General features: G+C 39.3%; 2 protein-coding genes across 3 annotated transcripts; one reads left to right on the top strand and one right to left on the bottom strand.

Moving 5' to 3' along the window:
* Positions 1-283: 283 nt before the first annotated feature.
* On the bottom strand, positions 284-15140 carry LOC140321606 (B- and T-lymphocyte attenuator-like). Of its 2 annotated transcripts, XM_072398349.1 has the most exons (6): positions 15030-15140; positions 14340-14384; positions 8642-8969; positions 5680-6018; positions 2151-2282; positions 284-1266 (listed from the first exon to the last, which is right to left on the bottom strand). In XM_072398349.1, exons 3-6 carry the CDS (start codon positions 8706-8708, stop codon positions 1163-1165), a joined length of 642 nt encoding a protein of 213 aa, XP_072254450.1. In that variant the 5' UTR covers positions 8709-8969; positions 14340-14384; positions 15030-15140; the 3' UTR covers positions 284-1162. The 2 variants fall into 2 exon arrangements, with proteins under 2 accessions (XP_072254450.1, XP_072254449.1); XM_072398348.1 differs by lacking the exons at positions 14340-14384; positions 15030-15140 and adding an exon at positions 9054-9525.
* On the top strand, positions 15056-22874 carry PDZK1 (PDZ domain containing 1). Its single transcript, XM_072398346.1, has 8 exons — positions 15056-15265; positions 16216-16462; positions 17221-17357; positions 18538-18733; positions 19096-19292; positions 19438-19749; positions 20568-20867; positions 22355-22874. Exons 1-8 carry the CDS (start codon positions 15056-15058, stop codon positions 22418-22420), a joined length of 1665 nt encoding a protein of 554 aa, XP_072254447.1. The 3' UTR covers positions 22421-22874.
* The last annotated feature ends 1352 nt before the right edge of the window (positions 22875-24226 follow it).

Below are 24226 nucleotides of genomic sequence, written 5' to 3'. Positions count from 1 at the left end.
GTCTGGTAGTGTTATTAAGAGATGCCCAAGAAGGAGAATCGGTTGAGATGAGTGGCTCTGACCACATTTGGCCCCTAGGATTCCATCCCTACTCTGCTTCTTTTCTCTTCCGTTTCCTGATTTCTCCCTTTTTTCTTGCCTTCTCTTGTCTTGTCCGGTCTTCCTTAGGGTGGTACTCGCCAAAACAAGCCTTGGAATATTTTGCTCTTTAGTTTTGTCTTATCACTATTTTATGATAGCACCATCCAGATGTCTATTGGTACTTCCGTGTATGAAGATACAATTTATTTTTGTTATGTTAGTATAATTCTTTGATTAATATTTTTCTGTATCGTTTTTTCTTTAAGTTTATAATTCATTCAATAAAAAAAGGAAATACAATTACACCATGTCTATATTTATTTAACAAAAACAAAGCCAAATGTAGAAGCCATTTGAAAAAAAAATTTGTACACCCCATGAATTATTAACTTCTACGACCAAGCGAGTTATCATTTTCTGTATGACTTTATTGATCTCTTACACCATTGTGGAGTATTTTTGGCCAAATTACCGACATTGGTTCAGTTTCAGTTTGTTGAGGTTTTATAGACATTCATTTATGTTCTCTTTATGTCCACATCATTTAGATTGTTTTGAGGTCTGAACTTAAACTGAGCCATTTAAACATTTTGATTCTTTTTTTTCAGCCATTCTGTTGTAGATTTGCTGGTATGCTTTGGATCATTGTTTCTCTGTCTTTTTACACATGGCAGAGCCCTTGAAATAACTTTCGGGTCTTCAGTGAACCTTTTACTATAATTACTGTATCCACAGCTCATAATATATCAGCAATAAAAATAATTACTGGATATTGGAATGAATACCAACCTTACAGATAGCCAAAGAGATTATTGGTGTCAGTTAAATTGACTTGAAAGGTACAAATTGCTCATTGCTTACTGAACCCCTGTCAACCTCTGGAAGAAGCCTGGGGTTACACTGAAACTTGGGGGAGAAATACTGCTTAAGATCAATACAAGACCCAAGTTGGTCCAAGCTTCAGCTGCTGTACAGACAGCCTCATATCACACTCTAGAATACTTTGGTATACAGGTCGTTCATGGTCATCTCAATGACTGCAAGGTGCCCAGGTCCTGTGGCTACAAACAATCCCAAATCATCATCCCTCCACCACCATGGTTGACAGTCGGTATGAGGTGTATGTAGTGACATGCTGTGGTTTTACTTCAGTAGTAAATGACCTCTTGAATAATCTTCCATTTGCTGAAAGAAAATACAACTTGTAAGGATCAATTCCAAACAGAAAGTCAATCTTAGGAGCTTAGGACCTAAACACGCGCTCACTGCATGTTCTGAGCAGCAATTATTTATAGAGGAGCCCTGACTGATTGGAGACTTCCCGTTTGTGTAAAAACCCAGCGATCTATTATTGTAGTTTCCTATTGGGATATGTATTCTGATTGTTCAGGCACATTTTGGGTACGGTTTATATCTATGCTGTGGGGCAGCCACATGGCTTTGCTACAGGTTATTTTTTTACCATTGCATTGCAACACATAGTACATGCAGCCGGTTGTATTGCTTCACAGGTCCTTTGGCGCGGAGATGGGGTGCCAGTTTTTCAGAATGAATGGCAAAGCGGCACACCAATGTGGGTTATTTCATAGCACCACATTTCTTTTGGCAAACAATTTGGCTGCCATTCAGGATGAATGGCAGAGGGGCACACCAATGTGGGTTATTTGTGCTACCACATGGCACATACAGCACCTTTCATTGCACCAGAGTTTCTTTGGCAAAGGTGTAGGTTACTTGTGCTACCATATGGTACGGTACCACGCTTGGTAGTGTGCATTGTGCTGCACTGCACAGATGTAAAATTTCCCCAAACTCGCTCTACCCACATTTGAATTTTCATGATGACAGACTGTGCTAGTGTTACAAACATTAAATTAGGTAATTTACTATCTAGGAATGTTTTACATCCATTGTTACACATGGACCTAGAAGATTCTTTACCATTGAACATTTCAGTGAAAGTCAGATTCACTGGTTTTTAAATAGACCCCTATGTTCCAACATAAATATAGAGCTTTTCCATTATTATTATTTGCTCAGATATCCACTGTTCAGTTTATGGATCTTACCTTTGATTTCCCGCACATAATGATATAATAAAGCAGAATCCCATAAGAAAATGATCATCTTCAGAGCATAGGAAAGGTACATAGTCCAGGTTCTACTAGTATGTGGAATGGATGACTTTGGCTTGGTATCATCTAGGAAGAAGAAAGCAGGACTGAAAAAGAATATTATTTATCATATTATAACATAAAAGGTTTCCTATTAAATGTTTTCCACTAAAGTTTTTTATGATTATCCATATCCAGAGATGGAAAAAATGACAAATAATGTTTTTAATTTACTGCAAAGCCCCTGAACATAGTATTGTCACTAAATGTCCTAGGAACTATGGGAACTTTCCAAGTTACCGTAATTAATTATGTCTATGTTTTTAATTTTCATGAGCATTGTATTGAAATTAAAGCGATGTTTGCAAGAAAAACATACCCCTTGACAGCATTCATATGTACCATTTACTTTCATTTATGTAAAATAAAAAATCACTGATATCCTTCTAGCAGCCCCATTGACTTCCCAACAGTGTTGGAGATTACTTTTTATCAGCGTGGCCTACTATATAGGGTGATGTAAAGGAACTTTTACTCCTTTAAGTTGGATTTTTTAAGATCAGGCTCAGCTTCTACGATGGACCTAATTTAATAAAGCTCCCTAAGCCTGGAGAGGATACACTTCCATCAGTAGAGCTGGGTCATCCAGCAAACCTGGAATGGCTTTTTTCAAAGTCATTTGCTAGAAAATGTTTTGAATTCTGGACCAGATTCATTCTAAGTTTGCTGGATCACCCAGCTTCACTTATGAAAGTGTATCCTCTCCACCCTTGGAGAGCTTTAATAAATCAGGCTCCATGTATGGATGTTAAAATCCTGCACCTCTTTTCCTTTCTACCTGTTACTGTCTTTAGTGTGTTCTGCTTACTTCCTTCTAATGATCCTTTTTTATCTGTGGCTCCCTCCTTGTAGAGTTACTAGGAAGCAATGCCGGGCATTGTGCTACTACATTGATATACACTTCTTGCCATTGCATCAATTTGCCACCATTTTACCAATGTACATTTCCACTGCCTCACTAATGTGCATTCCTTACTATTTCTCCGATACACATTTCCCACATTTGTAGCCATCACATTATTGCACATCCACATTCATCTCATTCAATAACCAGTTCAGTCAATTGGTTTTCTTTCTTGTGCTGTTACTTGCCAGGGAACATCCTTGGCCCTGGTTTCACAGGGCCACACATGTCTTGATAAGTGACCCTACACCAGCTACTTCTACCCAATGGTTTATCCTAAAGAAGTGGTACCTAGCAGCTGGTGAAAATTTTATCTTAAAACCGGAAGCATAAGCTGTAGGTGTCAATTATTAATCATGATGGGGTAGGGATACCTTTTTGAAAACTGGTGAAGGGGTGGAAATCAATAAATAGGTATATTGGAATTCCCAAGCACATAAACAAGTGCATAAACATTTTGGATTTAAGGGTATAATATTATGTTTATTTACATTTTGTTGTCTATCTAGTAATAGTTAGTCACATTTACCTGAACTTGTTCTAGTAACACTGAAGATATTTTGTAGCTCTCAGAGCTTAGAGAGCTGGGAAAGGTCTTTACCATTACAAGAATATATCCAGTTAAATGTGACCAACTACTACTAAATATATAATGACCTGAATGAATGAGAACCTTCACAGGGCAATTGTTGTCGTATTTACATTGAAATTAAAAGTAGAACAGCTTACCAGATATAATAAATTCTATCACACTTCCTACAATTTGCTGCTTCATAAAGGCTGCTGAACATTTATAAAACCCAGTGTGGTTAAAGTGTATGGGAGAAAACTTCAGACTATGAATGCCTTAATTTTACCTATTGACTTCCTATCCAGAGGAGATCTGGTGATCAAATTTTACTGGGTTACATTGGTTATTTTGTTGTTCTTTGCACCAAGAAAGTGGGGGTTTTGGCAATAAAATATAATATTTATATAATTAAAGAAATGTACAAGCTTAGGTTTTTCACAAGTAAGGGATGTGTGTGTTGGGATATTGGCATTCATTACATGGGAACATTGTTTAGACATGCAGAAGTTGTGCATTCACATTCTATTTCAGAATACCCATCAACTGACACATTTGATCTTACTTGGCGTCCTCAGAGGGTAGTGGCATTAGCCAATTATATTCTTTGGAGAATTTCAAAGACTTGTTAAGTGGTAATAGGTGGAACAGAAAAAAGGACGGGGGGTAAACAGTGTCTCCCCAAATTTGGGACCTGCAGATACGGGAGGATAATTGTCTGGTGGTTCCCAGACCCTTCTTGGCTTCATAGGTAGGCTACTATGTCCTCTATTAAAGGTGTAGTATTTGGATGTCCTTAGGAGTTCTTCCCACATGGTTGAGTTTTTTTGCAGCCAAAAGCATAAGTCTTAGCACTTCCTACTAAAAGCCTTCAGATAGATAGTTGGAGAGGCAATAAAAAGTTTCCATTCGAACACATATGAACTTTTGAAAAGAAAGAAAATAAAATTGGCTCAAAGACATCTCATTAAAGTGGAATGAACTTCATCTACATATGACTGCTAATGATAACACATATAATGTAGATGCAATCCATATGGTCCAAGGACCAAAAAGTGAAGAGAAGGTAAAAAAACAGCTAATGATGCCATTGCAACATCTACATATAAAAAAAAACTCCAGAAAACCTTCAAAACAAGAGCATGTTTAATATTCACAAAGATGGTGATGTCTCAGAGCCTTGCAGGACCCTCATCATTGTTGCCTGAAGCTCTGTGTTCTTGTTTTGGAGCCTTTTGGTGATCTGGGTCATACTGATTCGCCACTTGTTTATTGACGGTCCTGTTTCATTTTCACAAAAGGGTGTCTTTATAACACTAAGGGGAACCTAACCCAAATTGAACTATTTTAAGAACCTTTTTACATTAAACCAAAGTGTGAAAAATTACCGTTACATCCAAGAATGAACTGCTCTAGAGATGTGTGAAAAAGACCTTTCCTTTAATTAGGCAGCAGAGGAGTATTCAACTATTTTAATATTGCCAAATAATGACTATAGGTCCAGGAAGTTCAGAAAGCTTCAGACCCAATAATACTTGCATGATTTACTACGACTAATAGATATGTTGGTTATTGTAGTTATTGAAGTTATGTAGATGTTGGCCTGATGTTTCCATACACGCCTAGCACCTTGTGTGGGATCTTCGTATTTGAACTCACCATTGTATTTATTAATACGAGTCTAAATAACCTATTCGTATTTTTGATGTATATTGAAAATATATAAAAAATTAGGAACACCTATATAGTCTTTAGAAACTTTAATCAATCTGGACTTGTTCTTGTAATGCTAAAGACGTTTTGCAGCTCTCAAGCTGCTTTATCCTGCAAAATGACTTCAGCAAGTCCAGTTGAATGTATCAACTACTACCAGATGTAAAATGACCTGGATGGATGAGAATCTTCACAGTTCATTTATTGCCATAATTATATTTAAAGTAGAACAGACTTACTTGATATGGTTAACTTGATCACAGACCCCACAATTTGCTGCATCTTAAATTCTGCTGAACATGTATAAAATCCAGTGTCATTTATCTGTACAGAGTAGAACTTTAGAACATGAACTGCTTCATTTTCCGTAATGACTTCCCATCCAAAGACGATTTGGTGATCCAATTTTACGGGGTTACATTGGAAATCTTGTGCATCTATTTTGCACCAGGTTACAATAGGCCGTTCCTGGGAGCAGAAATAAACTGGACATCTCAAGGAAACTGATTGGCCTTGGGCCCCTCTGAACTTTGAGTTTCTTTGAATATTTATTGATGGGGTACAAGAGAAAACGATCTCTGTAAAGAAAGAGACATGTATTACAAATTATTCTGCAGTGATGTAAATTTGTTGCAGTTTGTTTAATGTTAGACATTCCCCTGAAGTGTGATAGATATATCCCTAAAAGTTCTTTCCAGAGGACAGCAAGGTGCTTTGGCCTCCAGGAATGATGATCACAAATAACTAACACTGATATGATGTATCATTTCTCTGCAGAAGCTGCTGCTCTTAATTTTATGTCAAGCAATTGTTCACAGGAAGGTTGTGGCTTGTGGTCTACATATCTAGAAGATAAATAATTATTAAACAAGTTTCCAGCCCATGCAACTATGTGACATACTTTTAATGCAACACTGTTATCTGTGGGTATCCAAATGCAAACTTTTGGTTTATTTTTGGCCTGCTTACCAGAACATCATTTAGGTAGAAAGGTTTAATACTCTGTTGCCTTACTGCCCATTTGTAAAATCTTTGCTTTTTTGGAGAGCTATGGCTTGCAATGGACCTTTGGCAAGCATTTGACACACCCAGGATTGTCAGATGCTAAAGCCATATAGAGGTGCTAGATCATTTTGGATAAAAATCTAATACAGCTTTTATATTACCTATGGTGTTTTGTGATGCACAGTGGGACAAAAAACCTCTATCAATTGCTATTAGAGAGGGCCCAGTTGGCCACCTACTACCCGCACTTCCCCCTTTCATTAAACAGAACAGTGCTGTCTGCATTTCCTGGACAAGTCTTAAGTGTCTGTATGAAGCCCAACCGTATTTCCCCCAGAAAATATTTCAAGTTGGGTGGCAAAAGGTTGTAGGTGGGTGGTGACCAGGGGCCTAGTGGGGCGGGCACGCGTGCTAACTCTTATTTTGCAAAGAATTCTTTGGTGGTCCGCAGCTCTGGCCAGCCTGCCCCCCTCCTGTGGGGTCAGGAGAAGGACCACGCCAGGGGGGGGAGCACCGGCCAAAGTCATGGACAATGTCTCTCGTATGGAATTGCAGGCTCAGGGCGGTGGCCGGTTGTCTCTCTGAACACAACCTGCCCACTTTTCTATCACAGACTAAGGTCTGCGATGGGAGAATTGTCGGGATCTGGTATCATGACGTCACTCTGGGGGAAGTGTCTTCCCCTTTGAGTGACACATAGGCAGGGGTGTAGTGGGGCGGGCACGTAATGGATAGTACTGTGCCCCTCTTCTTTATTTACGACTACACCCCTGGTGGTGACCCCTGTATTGTGACCCAACTTTTCAGTAACTACCCAAAAATAGCTGGGTGGTTACAGAATAGTGCTGGATGGTGCACCCAGCTTAATGATTTTGGGGAGAACGCTGCTCAACACCGCTCATTCTATCGTTCTATCTATTTATGCTTGAAGTAGCTGAAAACTGAAATAAATTATGCAAATTGTTTATAAATCAGGTACAGCATAAATCTATCTATCACACACTTAGAGTGCCCATTATGTGGTCCAAGGATGTTGGGTTAGTGCAGTTTTATTTAGCATCACTAATGTCTCACCAACAATATTGATTCACCAGTATATACTGGCATATGTATACCTTCTATGAGGTCATCCTAAAGGAATGCAGCTCATCCTTTAACTGGAAACCTTCTAAAATAAAATGCACTGGTCATTGTTTTAGTTACTGGGCAGTTTAAAACACAATGCCACACCTAAAGGAGTAGTCCTAAGAACTAACTGTACGCAACATGTTTTTTGATTATCTGCATAGCTATTATTTAGGGTGGACTCCTTGGCTGAATGCAACTCACTTCCATAGCTAAGTATCTTTTGTTATAGCTTATTAGTTGATGATGCATTGTTTTATCTAATAAATAGTATATTCTTTGCATTTTGTTTGAAAGTCTCTGTGTTATCTCTCTTTGCATTTTAGAAAAATTGTCACAAATTATACCTGTGACATAACAGCCTAGCATCCCAGGGCCGAGTTGCCAACTCTAAGTAGTTCCTGTCATCCTTGTGCCGAGTTCTTGGGTCTGCATATCTGCTCTGCCCAAATCAGGGTTTGCCCACCATTTCTATGCTGAGTTCCTAGGTCTATAACCTTCTGTGCCCATAGTAAGAGGTTCCTGCCTTGCATGAGTTCCTGGGTCTGTACATCTGATCTGCCCATCACGATGGGCTCCCTTCATCCCAGCTGGATTAATTTTTTATATAATGGAGATTTGAACAAGATGAGTTGAGAAAATACACAAAGGTGAGCAGAAACACACACAATTTATAGAAAGGCAAAAATAAAATTGCTAATAGAGTTGTAATATTCATGCCTGGATTTTCTTGTACAGTAATTCATAAAATCCACTGAGAATCACCTTGCCAAAACAAGTCGAACTAGTATAAAATGGACTAAGATGGGCTGAAATGATTTGCTGCACCTAAAGTGTGTGTAAACCCTAAAAAATAAACTTTGAACTCCCTTTAAATCAGATAAATAAGCAGAAAGTGGGGAAATATCTCTAATGGATAAGATGGATAAGACAGCAAAAAAGCCTTGGTGTTCAAAACCTTTCCCTTTATACCTTAAGCTAGAATAAAAAGTTTGGATTTAACTTATACATTAGCAAAAAAAACATTTATTTAATAAACCTAGTTGGAACATAGTGAAGCTATAAACTTACCAATAACAAAGCCTGATATTACCAAGAAGACCAAGCAGGTCGTCCATAGGCCAGTAGAAGAAGACATGTGGAAATGGTCTCCTGTAAGCAGATGAGGTCCTGTTAGGTCAGAGCTATGATAAGTATTGATTGTTGGTCAGCACACCACTATGCAACATAGCACAAAAAGTATACCCTTGGCTGAAACATGTAACTTGCCGTGTTGTGGTGAGACAACTTGTGGTGTGTATAGTGACTACAACGTCTCATTATTTTCTTTCTTTCTTTTTTTGTACAGAAAGCTTATTCTTCAACTTCCCAGTCTGGCCTTCATCTCTGTTGTGGAGTTCTTTTTAATGAGACAAACAACAAAATAACAAGAGACATTAAAAACATGAGACACATGAGTCATATCTACAAGAAAAATGAATACCTGTTTCTGGTAGAAAACCTAGTAATGATGTCACTGGACCAATAAAAGAATAGTTTCATATCAGAGATGAGAATCACGTGTGCGTTGTGGTGCACTTCATTAAAAAATGTAGTTCAGGTAGGTTTTCCATGCATTAGGGTTTGCTGCCAGCACAATCAAAAAGAAATGCAACCATTGTTAAAAGGAAATATTATACCTAAAAATTCCAACATTATGATTAGGCATGTTCTTTATTGAATAAGGGGCAAGCAATGTCATTTTTGCTGTAAAAAACCTTACCTGCTTGATCACTATTTTGCAATTGCACTTATCTGTCCTTGCTCCACCATGGACACCTCCACCTGATCATCTTCCTGTGATACCAGGTGTTGAGATTTACCTACCAGCAGGTAACCTGTGATAACCACGAGAGCAGAATCTACAGGACACCTGCTCTTCACCAGATCTCCATGCAAGAAGTGATGGGCTGGTCTTCCTATGATATAGGTATCCCAGGAGGCATTGGGCTGCTTCTTCGGAGCATGCCTGATCTCAGGCATGCGCAGAAGATGCTTTTCCCACAATTAGGAAAAGAGCGATCTTGCGCATGCGCAGTGAATTGGGACTAACAGGAATGCTTCACCCAATCCCGTGCCTGTGCAGTGTGAGATCGGGTGGCGTAGGCAGAAGCCAGAACACGAAGGATGGCGATGACAGTGCCTATGAAACCATGATACATGGGACCAAATTAAAGCCAGCTGTGGAAAACTTTGGAAAATGAAGGAATTCAGGAAACCCTATGAAGTTCTATCTGATTGACACAAAAAGAGCTTTGTGATCGGAGGAAAGCCTGTTGGGGTGTATAAATCCATCCACAAAGAGGGGATAAATGAGGAGGACAGAGGAACTGAAGGTCTGAAAGAAGGACACTTCATTTAAATCAGAGACAGTTGGGAGGTATGAAGAGGGAAAATCCCTCCAAATCAGAGACATTTGGGAGGCATGAAGAGGGACAGTCCCTCAAAATCAGAGAGAGCTGGGTGGTATAAGGAGGGACAGTCTCTCCAAATCAGAGACATTTGGAAGGCATGAAAAGGGACAGTTACCCCAAATAGGGGACAGTTGGAAGGTATGCAAAAGGGACAGTTTGTTCCAAATAGGGAACAGTTGGAAGGTATGAAGACGGACAGTACCTCCAAATAGGAGAGAGTTGGAAGAAATGAAGGAGGACAGTTCCTCTAAATCATAGACAGTTGAGAGGCCCCATTTGGGTTATAATTATGTTAGTATATTTAATGGAAATCGTACAATCAAATTATAGTATGTATAGCAAGCAATATTTAAAGGTTCCTTCTGGTTATGGAAGTAAGAACTTAAATTTACTGCGGATGGTGGGTGATGAAGTAAAAAGAAAATGGGAGTTGAATTTAAGTTTCTGGTGGAAGGTGGACAATGGTGAACAGTGATGTTGAAAGGGTATTAGTGATGGAAGGTGGCATTTCTCTGGAAGTATCTATTACAGAATTAATAGGGTTACCTATGACTGACAGGATGCAATGTATGGTATCTGTGGTTTCTTCTTTTTGCTTCAGAATTGGTAAGCAGGTAGAGACAGGTCAGTTCTGTATGACAGCTTTAGTTTAGTGTCTTTTTATGGTGGAATAGGGGAGAAAAAAGTATAAATCCGGCCCTGGGTGCAATAGGTGATGAGTCAGCAATGCATAACACAGGTATTTGAGGTTCTGCTATACCATAGGGTAATTTTTTTTACAAATTTAGAACTCTCCCTTCATTTCAGTTGAAGAAAACGGGAGGTAGGGGACAAATAAATGAGCATAATGGCTCTTTTATTGTACGATTGTCAGTTTAAACCCTGATGGGGTTTTTTAAAAGAGTGTTGTTCTGCAGCATTCTATCTCTTAACCTAACACATAAATAAACCAAATATATGAACTATCACATCCTCTTTACAAAACATTAGCATATAGATAGCACTTAATAATTGACTAAATACCGAATAGAAACATAATCAATCAGTATGCACAGGCAATTTATTAACCAGTAATGGTTAAACTGTAGGCTCAAAGCACTAACATATAATGATCATCATCTCAAGTTGCGGATTCTCATTTACTGATATTGCTTAGTAAGGACCATTATGGTAAATAACGATCCTTATCACTTGATTGTATGGTAATTTAGCATTGTAGCTGCAGATTTTTAAGTACTTTAGACTGTGCAAAGAATGTTGTTTGATAAACTGAAAATTCCTCTGAAGTGTCACTTCCAGGTCTAGGATTATATAAGGATTTACACCGCATACACACATGCAATAATAGCCATTGGAAAGGATCTTTCACAATCCTTTCCAATGATTAGCACTGCATGATGCTTGAACGAGTGCTGTACAGCCCCTTTCTGCTCTATGCAGGAGAGGGGGAGAACGATGAAGCGGCACCCTGCTGGGCGCTGTCCCCCTTTCCTTGCATTGGGATCGTTAGTCGTCCATCGTCCATGGATCCGCCAGGGTGGTCGTACAGACGATGGAAGACTGGCGCTGTACACATGCCAGATACTCGCCCAATATCAGCCCTGCGCCGATTGTTACGCGAGAACTGATGGACGTGTGTATGTAGCTTTAGTTCAGGGTCAGACAAAGAAGCATTTAAATAAACTGTATTCCTTATGTAATCAATAATGAAAAATTAAAGGGATTCCAGTGGGAAAGCACAATATTGTATAAAATGAAAATTCTGAAGCTCAACATAGAATAAGCTGCACCTTTTATTGCTCCATACGTGTGCTGTCACTTTTCTATAGTGAAGTATTGCTGTCTGAGACTTACCTGGGGGAGATTCCTCTTCATTCTTGTCCTGAACACTGAACAGGAAGTGAAGAAATCTCACTGGGGAAGTCTTACTAAACGTCATCCTTTTTGAAAATGTTCTGCTTACCTTCTACTTCAGTGATAACATTTTGTGGTTTGGTGACCACAATCAATAAAGCCCAATCAGCTATAAAACCCAACAATTTTACCCTTTGGCCTCTCCAGAATGGATGCCTATGAGTGTGTTTTCAGCACTCATATATGAATTTGAAGCACATTTCCTCCGGTTTTATGCATTTAGAATAATGCAAGTAAAGCAAAATACTAGTTGATCCCGAATCCTCATTTATTGCACTAGGCTACAAGTAAAAATTCCAAGCAGTCAGGAATAAAAGCAAAGGTTGAACATGTAGTGTTGACTTAATAACTAGCAAGTTACTATTGCACCTTGTTCCATCTAAACTAGTAAGGTACAGAATACCAACATATTACAAAACTGCTGCCTACCCATAGAGATAATAGCTGGACAAAGTCACAGCTTGTAAAACCATTAATACATGGGCCAAATTACCAAAAAGGCAGCATGTGTTGGAATGAATTACAAATGTATTAAAAGCAATGGGTCTGATTTATTAAATCTCGCCAAGACTGGAGAAGATAAACCTTGATGGGAGGACCTGTGTGATCTACCAAACCTGGTATAGATTTCTTGAAAACCATTTTCTTTTAGCTGGCAAATGTTTTCAATCTTGGATCAGATCCATTCTAGGTTTATTGGATCAGCCAAGTTCTCTCATGATAGTCATTTGTAGCTATCTTTCATAGTTCTATAGATAGTGGGACTTAGGGCAGGTTCAAATTTGAAGCGCAAGCAAGTGATCTGCCGTGGCTTCCATGCCACCTCGGAAAGATAGTAGTTAGATGCAGCTGTCGTTAGCAGGTGATCCATAATATTGACCCAAAATCATTATATTTCAACTAATAGAACATGAATAGTTATTTCACGAATGGTGGAGGACCTCAGGATCAGAGACGTGTGGTGAAAATGAAAGTAGTTCTCATAAAGCATCAGTAAGAACTATCAGCCTTAGCCACCTAAACAGTGGCAAATTCATATGGAAAATTGCAAAAGCTTTAGGTTTGTTCTGTAGTCAGTTTTTCTTTCTTAATAAGAATATTGATTCCAATCAAAGTATGTTTAGTACTGATAAACAAGTGTGCAAAATGTTTGTGGTAGGACCATTTTAACACCAATGGGACATTTAAAAGATGTAGAAACGATTATCACTTACTCATACTCATACACCATCTTTGACTGCTCTTATGCCCAAACCTAATTGGATTATGACCAATGGTAAACCTTTATATACTTTTAAAAAATCTCATCTTTTCGAATTTGACACTATACAGGAACCCTGGACTTGATACTTATTCCCTATGTAACATTGATGTATCGGTCACCCCCCATTATTCCTGTTATATTTTATTTAATTGGAATTTTTTCAGTGCTTCATTTGCTATTGTAGAACGATGAAATTGTTGAAACAGAAGCTAAGGCAACCAAGAGAGCATTTAGATAAAAAAAAAGCCAGTGACTGCTGAAATGTGCAGTTTTTTGCCATTTCTGGATTTCAAGTCAAAAGTATTATATATGTGGAGTTTGCAAGATTTACATATTACATATGTGGAGTTTTTAGATATTCCTTGATTTCAAGAAGTCAATGGTATTACAAAAACAAATAAATAATCTTTACTAATGGTAAAGGTAAAATCCATGAGCAAGATTTGAGAAATGCTGAGAAACCCCAAAACTCATAATGAGATAATCTAGCCAGTTACAGAAGTATCTTGGTGACACAATTTAGGATCCTCATCTTTTCCAGAATCTCACCAGTAGTTGCATGCTTTGCTTGTGTAGTATGTAATTTTTTTACTACTATATATCAACATTTTGGCCTTTAAATAAGCATTTGATAAAGGTCATCATTATAGGAACTTCTTGTAAGGTCTGGAAGAGCTTTCTCTAAAATCAAGAGAGCTGGTTCTGCATGCTGGCCCAATTTTTAAATAATTTCATTTCAATAAAAATTTGAAAAAAAGTAAGAAGCATTAGAAAGATCAAGTCAGTAAAACCAGATACAATGCAATGTCAACCATACAAAACTGAAGAACATATAATATAAGAACATAACTAATGAAACCTGAATGGTTAACAGAATGACCCTCTGATCTTTTTTAAGGAACAGTCAAAGATTCAAATTAATGCCAGTATACCACAGTGAGGATTGTGTCAGGTTGTGGTTCTTGTGAATTTATCCTTTCTTGTTGTTCTCTAGGATATATCTACTATATATGGCAAGCATAAAGTGGCAGAATGTGTCTGTCCATTGTGTAGAATAATGCATTGATGGATCCAATGGCTAACACAAAGAAAAATACTAGGCTGGAGTTCATGCCCACTAAGTTAAACAGAAGTTTACCTTTAGCTTCTTCTGTGCCATTAGGAAGATTTGCCTTTTCTTGTCCTGAAGGAAAAATAGGGAATTATAGAAAATCTCTTTAAAGTTAGAGAAGTGTTTCCCAACCAGGGTCCCTGCAGAGGTTGCTAGGGTTTCCTTCAAAAATAGGCAATTTGTGCCTTTCGGGTCAGTTTAACAGACACTGATGATCTTTTTTTGGGTGACAAAATAGTAAGAGGAAATCATCCCATGAACCACGATGCTAATGTACTGTGAGCTGTGGATTAGGTATGTTAGCCGGGATTCCCTGAAGACCTAAAAGTTATTTAAAGGGTTCCCTGATGTTAAAAAATTGGCTGAGTTAGAGAGTTGTCATTGGAAATTTCGAATAGATTTACCCTCAATTCTTGCTCTGACCATCATTTTGAAATTTTCCATCATTTGTAATCTCAATGACAGCAGTCAATCAGGTTAAATAGGGGGTGAGTCTCTCTAATGAGGATAAAGAAAGCAATGAAAACTTGACAAAGAGTTTAACTAAGAAAAGGCCTTACCAACTCTATCCAAAACTGAAAAATACAATTTTGCCTTTATGTATACTTTGATTGGTTAGCAAACACCTGATAATAAGGAATAAGAGTTGAAAACAAATATGACAAAGCAAAAAAAAAAAAAAAAACAGATTTTACATTAACAAAACAGATTTCTTACCTCTAGTTCTGAGGTTTCTTATAGAAATGGCCTCCACCGTCCAGCCTCGTGAATATACCCTAACGAAAGAAGAAGGAAAGGGCTATGGATTTTTCCTACGTGTTGAACAAGGTGAACAAGGCCACCTAGTACGGTCAATTGAAAAGGGGAGTTCAGCAGACAAAGCCGGGCTAAAAGACGGAGACCGAGTACTGAAGGTCAACAAAGTATTCGTAGATGACAAGGAGCACCCAGAGGTAATGCCACTGTTATATTGAATTCAGTTTTTATGTGAATGAATGTGAAGGACGCATTGCCAGCAATATCACTGCTATCTAGTTATGTCACTAGTTTCTAGTGAATGGATAGGCTGCATTTTCTTTGCTGTTACTTGTTCTTAGTGAATGGTTAGGTTAGATGTCAATGGTCTTTGATATATATAAATGCTTTGTCCTTAGTGATCTAACCAATTTCTAGTGAATGGATAGGCTGCATTTTCAGTGATTTCATTAATCTCTAGTGAATAGATAAGCTGATTCTTCAGTGAAGCAATCAATCTTTAGTAAATGGATAGGCTGCTTCCTCAGTAATGTCACCAATCTCTAGTGAATGGATAGGCTGCATTCTAAGTGATGTCATCAATCTCCAGTGAATGGATTGGCTGCTTCTCAGTGATGTCACCAGTCTGGTGAATTGATAGGTTGCAATCTCAGTGATGTCACTGGTCTCTAACAAATAGTTATTCTGCATCCTTAGTGATGTCTCCAATCTCTAGTGAATGGATAGGCTGCATTCTAAGTGATGGCATCTATTTCTGGTGAATGGATAGGCTGCATTCTAAGTGATGTCATCTATTTCCAGTGAATCGATAGGCTGCATTCTAAGTGATGTCATCAATCTCCAGTGAATGGATAGGCTGCTTCCTCAGTGATGTCACCAGTCTGGTGAATGGATAGGTTGCATTCTCAATGATGTCACTTGTCTCTAGAGGATGGATAGGCTGCATCGATAGTAATGTCACCAATCTCTAGTGAAAAGATAGGTTGCTTTTTCATTGATGTCACGGGTCTATAGCGAATGGATTGGCTTCATCTTCAGTAGTGTCATCAAATTCGAGCGCATGAATAGGCTGCATCATCAGTGATGTCATTGAGCTCAAGTGATTACAGAAGAGAGGTAGTACATAAATATTTTTTTTAACCCACAGGTTGTAGAACTTATAAAGGCCAATGGAAATTCAGTCACCCTGTCAATTCTAGATAAAGATTCCTATATAAAGGCCAAGAAAGATGGTGTGGACCTGTCTGATAGTAAGCCACCTACAAAAGAAGTCAATCAACAACCAACAAACAATTCATCAACAACAGTAAATGAATCTTCTACACCAAAACCAAGACTGTGCTATTTGGTAAAGGACAACGGATCTTTTGGATTCTCTCTGAAGTGCATAAAAGGTAAGGAAAAATCATATTTCCAATGCAATGAATGAGGAATTTCTGAGTTTCTGGCCACTAAGGGTCAAAGAAAACTGGAAGATTTAGGGACAGATGTAGAAGACTTGTTTGTGCCAACCCAGTGCATGTCTGCTAACTTTAGTAATTTAATTTATGTTATTGTGTTTAACTTACTAACCATTGGAGAAGACTTGGACTGTGGTAGCTTAGTCTTAAAACATAAGAAAACCATTGACCAGTAGTTCCCATGGTTCTCCAGCAGCTGATCTTTTCCTCATTACTGACAGCATGTTTTGAAGTAAAGTCCTTGCCACCTCATTTCTAATCAATCTGATTATAGCTTACAGTGACTAATGACCTTATACCCATCCCCTCTATTATGGTGCTGGGGCTTGGTAATTGGCTGATTAGGCATCTTGGGAGAATAACATCACATGCTTTCCCATACGTGTATGAATACAACCCCATTAAAATCTATTGGGATTCATTGTGAAGATGTAGTCAAGGTCAGTAAAGGTTTTAAGAAATGCCAGAAAAGCCCAGAGCTGAATGGGTGGGGTGTTTGGATTAAATAACTTTGGGTAGCATTTGATCATAGACTAAAAATATATTTGAGGCAGGTTTTTACTTGTTTTTGCTCCCTATGCAGCTCCCTAATAGATTTACAACAATAGTGCATTTTGCTGGCTGTGAATTGAACTAGTAATCCATATAATGACCCCCATCTCACACCTTGTCAATCTATTCTCTTTTTTAAGGCGCCCCTGGCGTGTTCCTGGATAGTCTGACTCCTGGTGGAGCTGCCGTAAAGGCTGGAGTCCAGACAGGAGACCGGATCATCGAAGTGAATGGCAACAATGTACTTAATGATTCTTATGACCAGGTTGTCAAATTGGTAAGTCTTAGTTGTCCAGTCAGCTTATATTTAGAGCTCAAATAATAGTCTAATGTCCCCAGCCAGAACAATTTGTAGGGTAGCCAATTAACCTGAGAGAGGAAATTGGAATACCTGGATAAACCCATGCCAACATGGTACATAATACCTTAATGAAGATGGTGTTGTCTGGCCAAGATTCACATTCAGGCCCTAATGCTGTTGAGTCACCTTTCACCCAACCCAGGCACATTCACTTATCTCTATTACAGTGATTAGACTAATCTGTAGTGGTATCTTGTAGTCACTAAAGCTGCGTACACACGGCAAATTTTTCTCGCCCGATAATCGGTATCGGCCAATTATCGGGCGAAAATCTGCCGTGTGTNNNGTCTTAGTTGTCCAGTCAGCTTATATTTAGAGCTCAAATAATAGTCTAATGTCCCCAGCCAGAACAATTTGTAGGGTAGCCAATTAACCTGAGAGGAAATTGGAATACCTGGATAAACCCATGCCAACATGGTACATAATACCTTAATGAAGATGGTGTTGTCTAGCCAAGATTCACATTCAGGCCCTAATGCTGTTGAGTCACCTTTCACCCAACCCAGGCACATTCACTCATCTCTATTACAGTGATTAGACTAATCTGTAGTGGTATCTTGTAGTCACTAAGTGGCACGGTTTGGTAGTTCACAATGGTGAAATAGGCAGGGCTGATAAATAGCAAAGGCACTTTAAGCTGACCTTGTCCAGTTTCTCTTATGTAGCTGCTCTTCACCCCTTGCTACCAATAAGATGGTGCAATGAGCAAACAAACCCAAAAACATTGTGGGGAAAAAGAGAAAAAAATATGACCTGACCTGACCAAAATTACAGTGGGTTCACCTTTCAGGATCCTGGAGTCATTTCTGTACTTGTGGTGAGTGGTGATGGATGGCATCAAAGCTCACAGCATCTGGTGGGGAATGCTGACATTCGACAAACCTAGAAGTGTTGTGCATGTGTGATATGATAAGATATTTTCTCTGAAAAAAAAAAACGGTTCATTTATGGAGTCCCCACAACTCTAACCTAAATATGCAGACAACTGGCAGGCATATTCAAGCTCTACTGGTCTTCTATGTCAATGGTGGAGCAAAGCCACAGAAAGGTATACTGTATATACACAATTCTATGTTTTGTTTCCCATTTCTTCTAGGTGAGGGAATCCGGAGATTCTGTAATGTTTCTGGTAGCAGATGATGCCACCGACAATCACTTCAAGCAGAACAATAATAAAATTACAGCAGATCAGGCCACCACCCGGCTGCTGCCCAATCTTCCCCGGATTGTGGATCTGACAAAGGGATCTGATGGATATGGATTCTATCTCAGACAAGAGAAAAATCGCAAAGGTACACAATAAAATTATATACTATAGGATAAAATACTGCATAAAGTTACTGCATTAACGGTGACCACTAAGGTCCATGGAGAATAAATCCTAATATCCTCTAGCTTTTTGTACCTTCCTATTCCCCATATGGACCAAGACAATTTTTACGAGACTCAAAAAGATCTAAAATAAAACCTCAAAAAGATCTCAAAAACTGCAAGGTTCCTCTTACCTTCTGTACCAGTGAAATATGTTTACTTTCTCAGTATTCTTTAAATTTTGGAGATGTCCTTCATATTTAATCAAATGATAATAAATGGTTTGTACGAGTGAGCTGATATTATAAAATATCAAGTGTATTACTTTGTCTGATGGTTGCAGGTCACTTCATCATGGAAATTGACCCTCTGAGCCCAGCTGAAAAAGCCAATTTGAAAGACTTTGATCGTGTTGTGGCTGTTAATGGACAGAGTGTGGAGCACATGCAGCATGAGCAGGTGGTGGAGGCCATCCGGAAGGGAGGGGATAAGACCACGCTGCTGATCTCCGACAAGACGGTGGATGACCTATTCTCCAAGGTAGGAGAAACTAACAGCATCAAAAGCATGAGGAATAAACGCAGTAACCACAAATGAATTATGTTTCAGTTTACTTACTAGATATACAGAACTTAATAATTGCTTATTTAACAAATCAATGGCTTTTTTAATTTTTTTATTTAAGGCTGGACTCTCCCCATTTGTATATCTAAAAGAATCTAAAGCACCTCCACCAGCAAAGACAGAAACTCCAAAACCAGTGGAAGTGCCAACAGCCAAACCAGCTCCTTCTCCAGCACAGCCAGTGGTAACTCCTGCTCCACAGCCAGTGGTAACTCCTGCTCCACAGCCAGTGGTAACTCCTGCTCTACAGCCAGCTGTCTCCACCCCTGACCCCAAATACAAGCCCAAGCTCTGCACAGTAGAGAAAGGAGAGAAAGGATATGGATTCAACCTAAATGCGATTAAGGACATACCTGGCCAGTATATTAAACAGGTAATTATGGGGTGACGAGAAAAAAATCATAAATGGTTGATTGTTAATAAATGGACTATTACTAATTGCAAGCCCTAGGGAAACTATCACTTATCTATTGGGCAGCTGGCTGTCCTCTACCAGGGAAGTAGTTTCTCAGACCCAAGTGCTTTTGTTGCCCCTCTGGTAGGCCAGAGCAGGTTCATAGTCCTCAACCTTCTCAATAGGAGTGATTTGTAAGTTTCACCAGCACAGTTACTTGTTTATGTTTTTTTCAAACCTATCAACATTCCGCTTTGAAGAATCCATCTTCTTTGTGTGGAAGCAGTGGTCTTTCTGAACAGATTTGACGTGCCCACTGCCGAGTCACAGATGGGAGCATGAGCTTTGCTGATTGGAGAGCTACAAATGTTATTCAGTAGGGGGATGTGTTGGGCTTTTGCAGTGTAACCATTGCTTCAACACAAAGAGGAAAGTATGCAATATGCTGGCATGGTACAAGCTTCGATAGCTGTTGCAACAGCAGATTGATGACCATTGAGGTATAACAGCGGTGCACTGATATGGAGAAGAGCACAGCACATTCATCTGTCACTGGAAACATTCATAAAGGATCGTTTCCAGTGACTTTAATATGACATCCATCTATTGTCTCTACAAGGCTTTAGAGAGATTTCCAATCCCTCCATGTCTTCAATAGGTAAGGAGAAATCTCCTCAGGAGGGAACACCTACAGCATAAAAACCTAACCTAAGCACTAACAATTCCCAACTCCATCCAAAAACAAAACAAATGCTTGTAGCAAGAGTTTTGACCAATCAAATCCCTGGTTTTTGTAGGTAGTGACTGGTGGCCCAGCAGACAAGGTGGGAATTAAAGAAGATGATGTGTTGGTGGAAGTCAACGGCGTCAACGTACAGAAGGAAAGCTACGATGATGTTGTGATGAGGATCAAAAATGCAGGAAAGTCCGTTACACTTCTGGTGATTTCCAAAGATGGTAACGAATACTACAAATCACAGAAAATTCAGATTACAGCTTCCATGGCAGACCCCCTGACTGAAAATAAAAACACACCTAATGCCAACCAGCAGACACCACCAAGCAAAGCAAGATCAGTTCCTGAGCCTATTGAATTGGTGAGTAAACAAACGTTCTTTTAAAGCTGCATCCAATAAAAGCACCAAAGGTAGCGGATAGTCCCTATATATTGTGTCCAATGGATAAAGTGTATCACTTTCAAATTGTTTAAACTCCAAATTTTTTTTATAAACATTGTTCTCTCACCACTAGGCCTAAATAGTTACCATATCCATGCGCCACCACTGGCGGTTGTCTCCTCCTTGGCCTAGTACTTGCAGTCTTAAGTGCAGTCTGTGATTTCCATGACTCCTTATGACTTGTATTATCATGCACATTGGGCTCATAGTACTCGAGAAGTGAGCAATGCTTACATTTCATTTGATAAGCACCACAAAGTCCTATATAGAAGATTTAGGACCCCTCCAAGGAAACATCCCACAATTCTGTCTATATAGTAGAATCAGGACCTTCTTCCTCCTGCTCCCTCTACTGATACCCCAACAATTTCATTTATATAAAGGTACTCATGATGTTCTTGTTCCCACCAGTCACTACTTCAGTGATACACCCCACAATTCTATCCATATAGAAGAGTGATGACCTCCTCCCTCCTGCTAGTGATTCCTCCAGTGATACCCCCACAATTCTATTTATATAAAGGGAATCATGATTTCCTTCCTCCTACTGGTCACCGCTTCAGTGATACACCCCACAATTCTATCTATATAGAAGAATGATGACCTCCTGCTGGTGATCCCTCTAGTGATACCCCCACAATTCAGCTTATATAAGGAGAATCGGGATGTCCTTCCTCCTATTGGTGATCCCTCCAGTGATACACCAAACAATTGTATCTATGGAAATTGGGAGCTCCTTCCTCCTGCTAGTGATTCATCTAATGATATGTGCACAACTCGACCCTTTTAGGGGAATTGGGAGCTCCTTGCTAGAAACCCCTGCAGTGATACATTCTACAATTTTGTCTATATAGTGGAATAAGGACTTTCTTCGTCCTGCTGGTGATCTTCCTAGTGATACACCTCACAATTCTATTGATATAGGAGAATCAAAGCCTCCTTCCTCCTGCTAATATCTCAAATGATACATCACATTTTTACTTCCCCAATGCCTACCTACAGTTACATTTTGCAAAAATACAAAACAAGCTCTCCAAATCTTTTCCCTTGTACCTCTATCCAATACTGCACTCCAAATATCGTACTTCATAGGAGAGCATTATTTTATTGGGAGGAGCACCCAACTATGTCCCCAGGTTGAGTTACATGACCATCCTTCCTCCAATCAGAGTGCTCTCTTTGCTCTAAGGAGTGTACACCACTGTTTTTGCTCCAAGGAGTGTACACCACTGTTTTTGCTCCTTGGTGTACACCACTAGTGCCCTTGTTCCATATGAACTCCATTTACAACAATAAACTTTGATATTTGACCAAATGCAGTACGTCGGTCATGTAACAAGTGACTTACCAGCCTACTCCCGATCACGAATAATAATACCATTTCACCGTGTTTTATTCTTCTACAGGAAAATCAAGCCGAGGAAGAGGAGCAACAAGAACAAAAGGATAATGATGATGACACAGCCCTCTAAGCAAAGGGGACCACCATCACCCTTTGGCCAAGTTTACGACAAACACTCAGTTTAAACTATAGAGACTCGATCATCGGATGAAATGATTCAGTGAATCCCATTCTCCATCAATGGTGCTGCTCCGTTGTAAATTGACAGGACTGTTGCAAAACACCTGTGCAATCAGGCTCTGATAGAAGCAGCTGTTCACCAATTTGTGTGCCACCTGATAGTTGGATGTAGATAGTAGATGTAATGTTCCTGCCGCAGATTGCATGAAGTAGGTGGGTTAGGAAATAAATGCTTCCACCAGAGCCTAGTCTCCCAGGTACTGCACTTTGTGGCCTAAATTCCTATCATTGCGGAGTCTGCAGTTTACTGATTATCTACTGACTGTGAAAATGAGAAGGCTGTGTGATTATTAACTCCAAACTCTTCATACCTAGGTAGACCTGCAATAAAATATTTAACTTTATGGCTTGTTTACATCCTTGAGTTCGCCATGAGCTTCAGCCCAGGCTGCCTTATCAATCACTTATCGGTACATTAGGGAAATTGATGGAGCTGTATAAAGTGTAATTCTTGGGCATGGCGCCATCCGTCATTGTTTCTGAATTATATAACAGTAGGTTTAGATGGAAAGTTCAACAGCCACTTACATTGCCAGAATCTGCAACAGGATGAAGAATTCCACCAAAAAATATTTTCAATCTTTGATTGGTCCAAGAGCTGTTCAACTTGTACTGGTGCACAAATAGATATTTGCCTTCTAAAGGTAATTTAAATAAAAAAAGCAGTTGTCACACGAAAAGGAGTAAAGTGTAAAATGCCCAAATAGCACCTGGTCCAATGACAGCTGTCAACGGTTTAGTATGACCTCACTTCCTGCCATAGCTCTCAGACAGGAAGTGAATAGAAAGAGGTAAACCAGACACATGTTGCAAACCTTCAAAACGAAAACAGTTTGTAGTTCTGCTTAAAGAGAGACTACAGAATAACAAGTTCAATTTATTTTAGCCCTCTCCCCAGCGACACATACTACCTCCAAATACATCTCAGTCTGTGTAGCTGCTGGGAGTGAAGGAAAGGTCTTCCATAAGGAATGAACCTCGGAGGTTGTAGCTTACACAAGGCAATATACTTCCCATGTCACATTGTGGATTGGCCTGGATCATATGAAGTCACATATTCCACCAAATTTGGAAATACCAGGTGTTTAATTTGGCCCCCAGTGCTAAACAAAGTTGTTTGGAAGTGAAAGAAAGGTAAATAAATGATATTTTGACCTAAGTTGGGTGAAGGCCAGTTTTCCTTTAAAGCAGAACTAAACCCTGGGATACTCCCCTGTTGTCGCCATTGTTTTCCTTCTTCTTTTCTGCATTCTAACTTTCAGCCATCTGACTGCCTGGGACAAGATGACAATGATGAGTATTCCTGGCAACAACGCTGAGCATCTGCACATGTGCAGCTCAGCAAGTTTTGACAGGAGGTGGCGATCAGGCAAGTAAGAATACTTAAGGCAAGAAGGGGCATTGCCTGTCAAAATCAAGTGTAACTTTAATTCCACTTTAGCGAGATTGCGTGCCTTCAAGGGAGTGAACTTTTAGTTAAATTCACCTTCATATATTCACAGTGCATCCAAAAAAAGTATACTGAGCCTTATGGTTAGTACTATTAAGACAGGAACCACACCCCAAGTACAAACATCTGTCTCCTGCCATCCTCCTGAAGTAAGGTACTCTACTTCCCCCCTTGTGGAAGCAGTGGTATCTCTGCAATGGACAAGGATGTACCCGCTGAGTCAGGGCAAGATCTATCCAATCAGAA

This window comes from Pyxicephalus adspersus, chromosome 1 (genome assembly GCF_032062135.1).
Source record: "Pyxicephalus adspersus chromosome 1, UCB_Pads_2.0, whole genome shotgun sequence".
Classification (NCBI taxonomy): domain Eukaryota; kingdom Metazoa; phylum Chordata; class Amphibia; order Anura; family Pyxicephalidae; genus Pyxicephalus; species Pyxicephalus adspersus.
The sequence above is the reverse complement of the archived record's forward strand: the minus strand, read 5'-3'. Positions and strand labels throughout refer to the sequence as shown.

Bases quoted from the DNA above. Each gene is read 5' to 3' on its own strand.
- LOC140321606 (XM_072398349.1), bottom strand. From the start codon at position 8,708: ATGTCTTCTTCTACTGGCCTATGGACGACCTGCTTGGTCTTCTTGGTA. The intron at 6,019-8,641 runs GTAAGTTTATAG...CTTTCTTTACAG, and splicing joins AATATCAGGCTTTGTTATTG to AGATCGTTTTCTCTTGTACC. The intron at 1,267-2,150 runs GTAAGATCCATA...ATTTTCTTTCAG, and splicing joins TTATGTGCGGGAAATCAAAG to CAAATGGAAGATTATTCAAG.
- PDZK1 (XM_072398346.1), top strand. From the start codon at position 15,056: ATGGCCTCCACCGTCCAGCCTCGTGAATATACCCTAACGAAAGAAGAA. The intron at 15,266-16,215 runs GTAATGCCACTG...TTTAACCCACAG, and splicing joins ATGACAAGGAGCACCCAGAG to GTTGTAGAACTTATAAAGGC. The intron at 19,293-19,437 runs GTAGGAGAAACT...TTTTTATTTAAG, and splicing joins TGGATGACCTATTCTCCAAG to GCTGGACTCTCCCCATTTGT.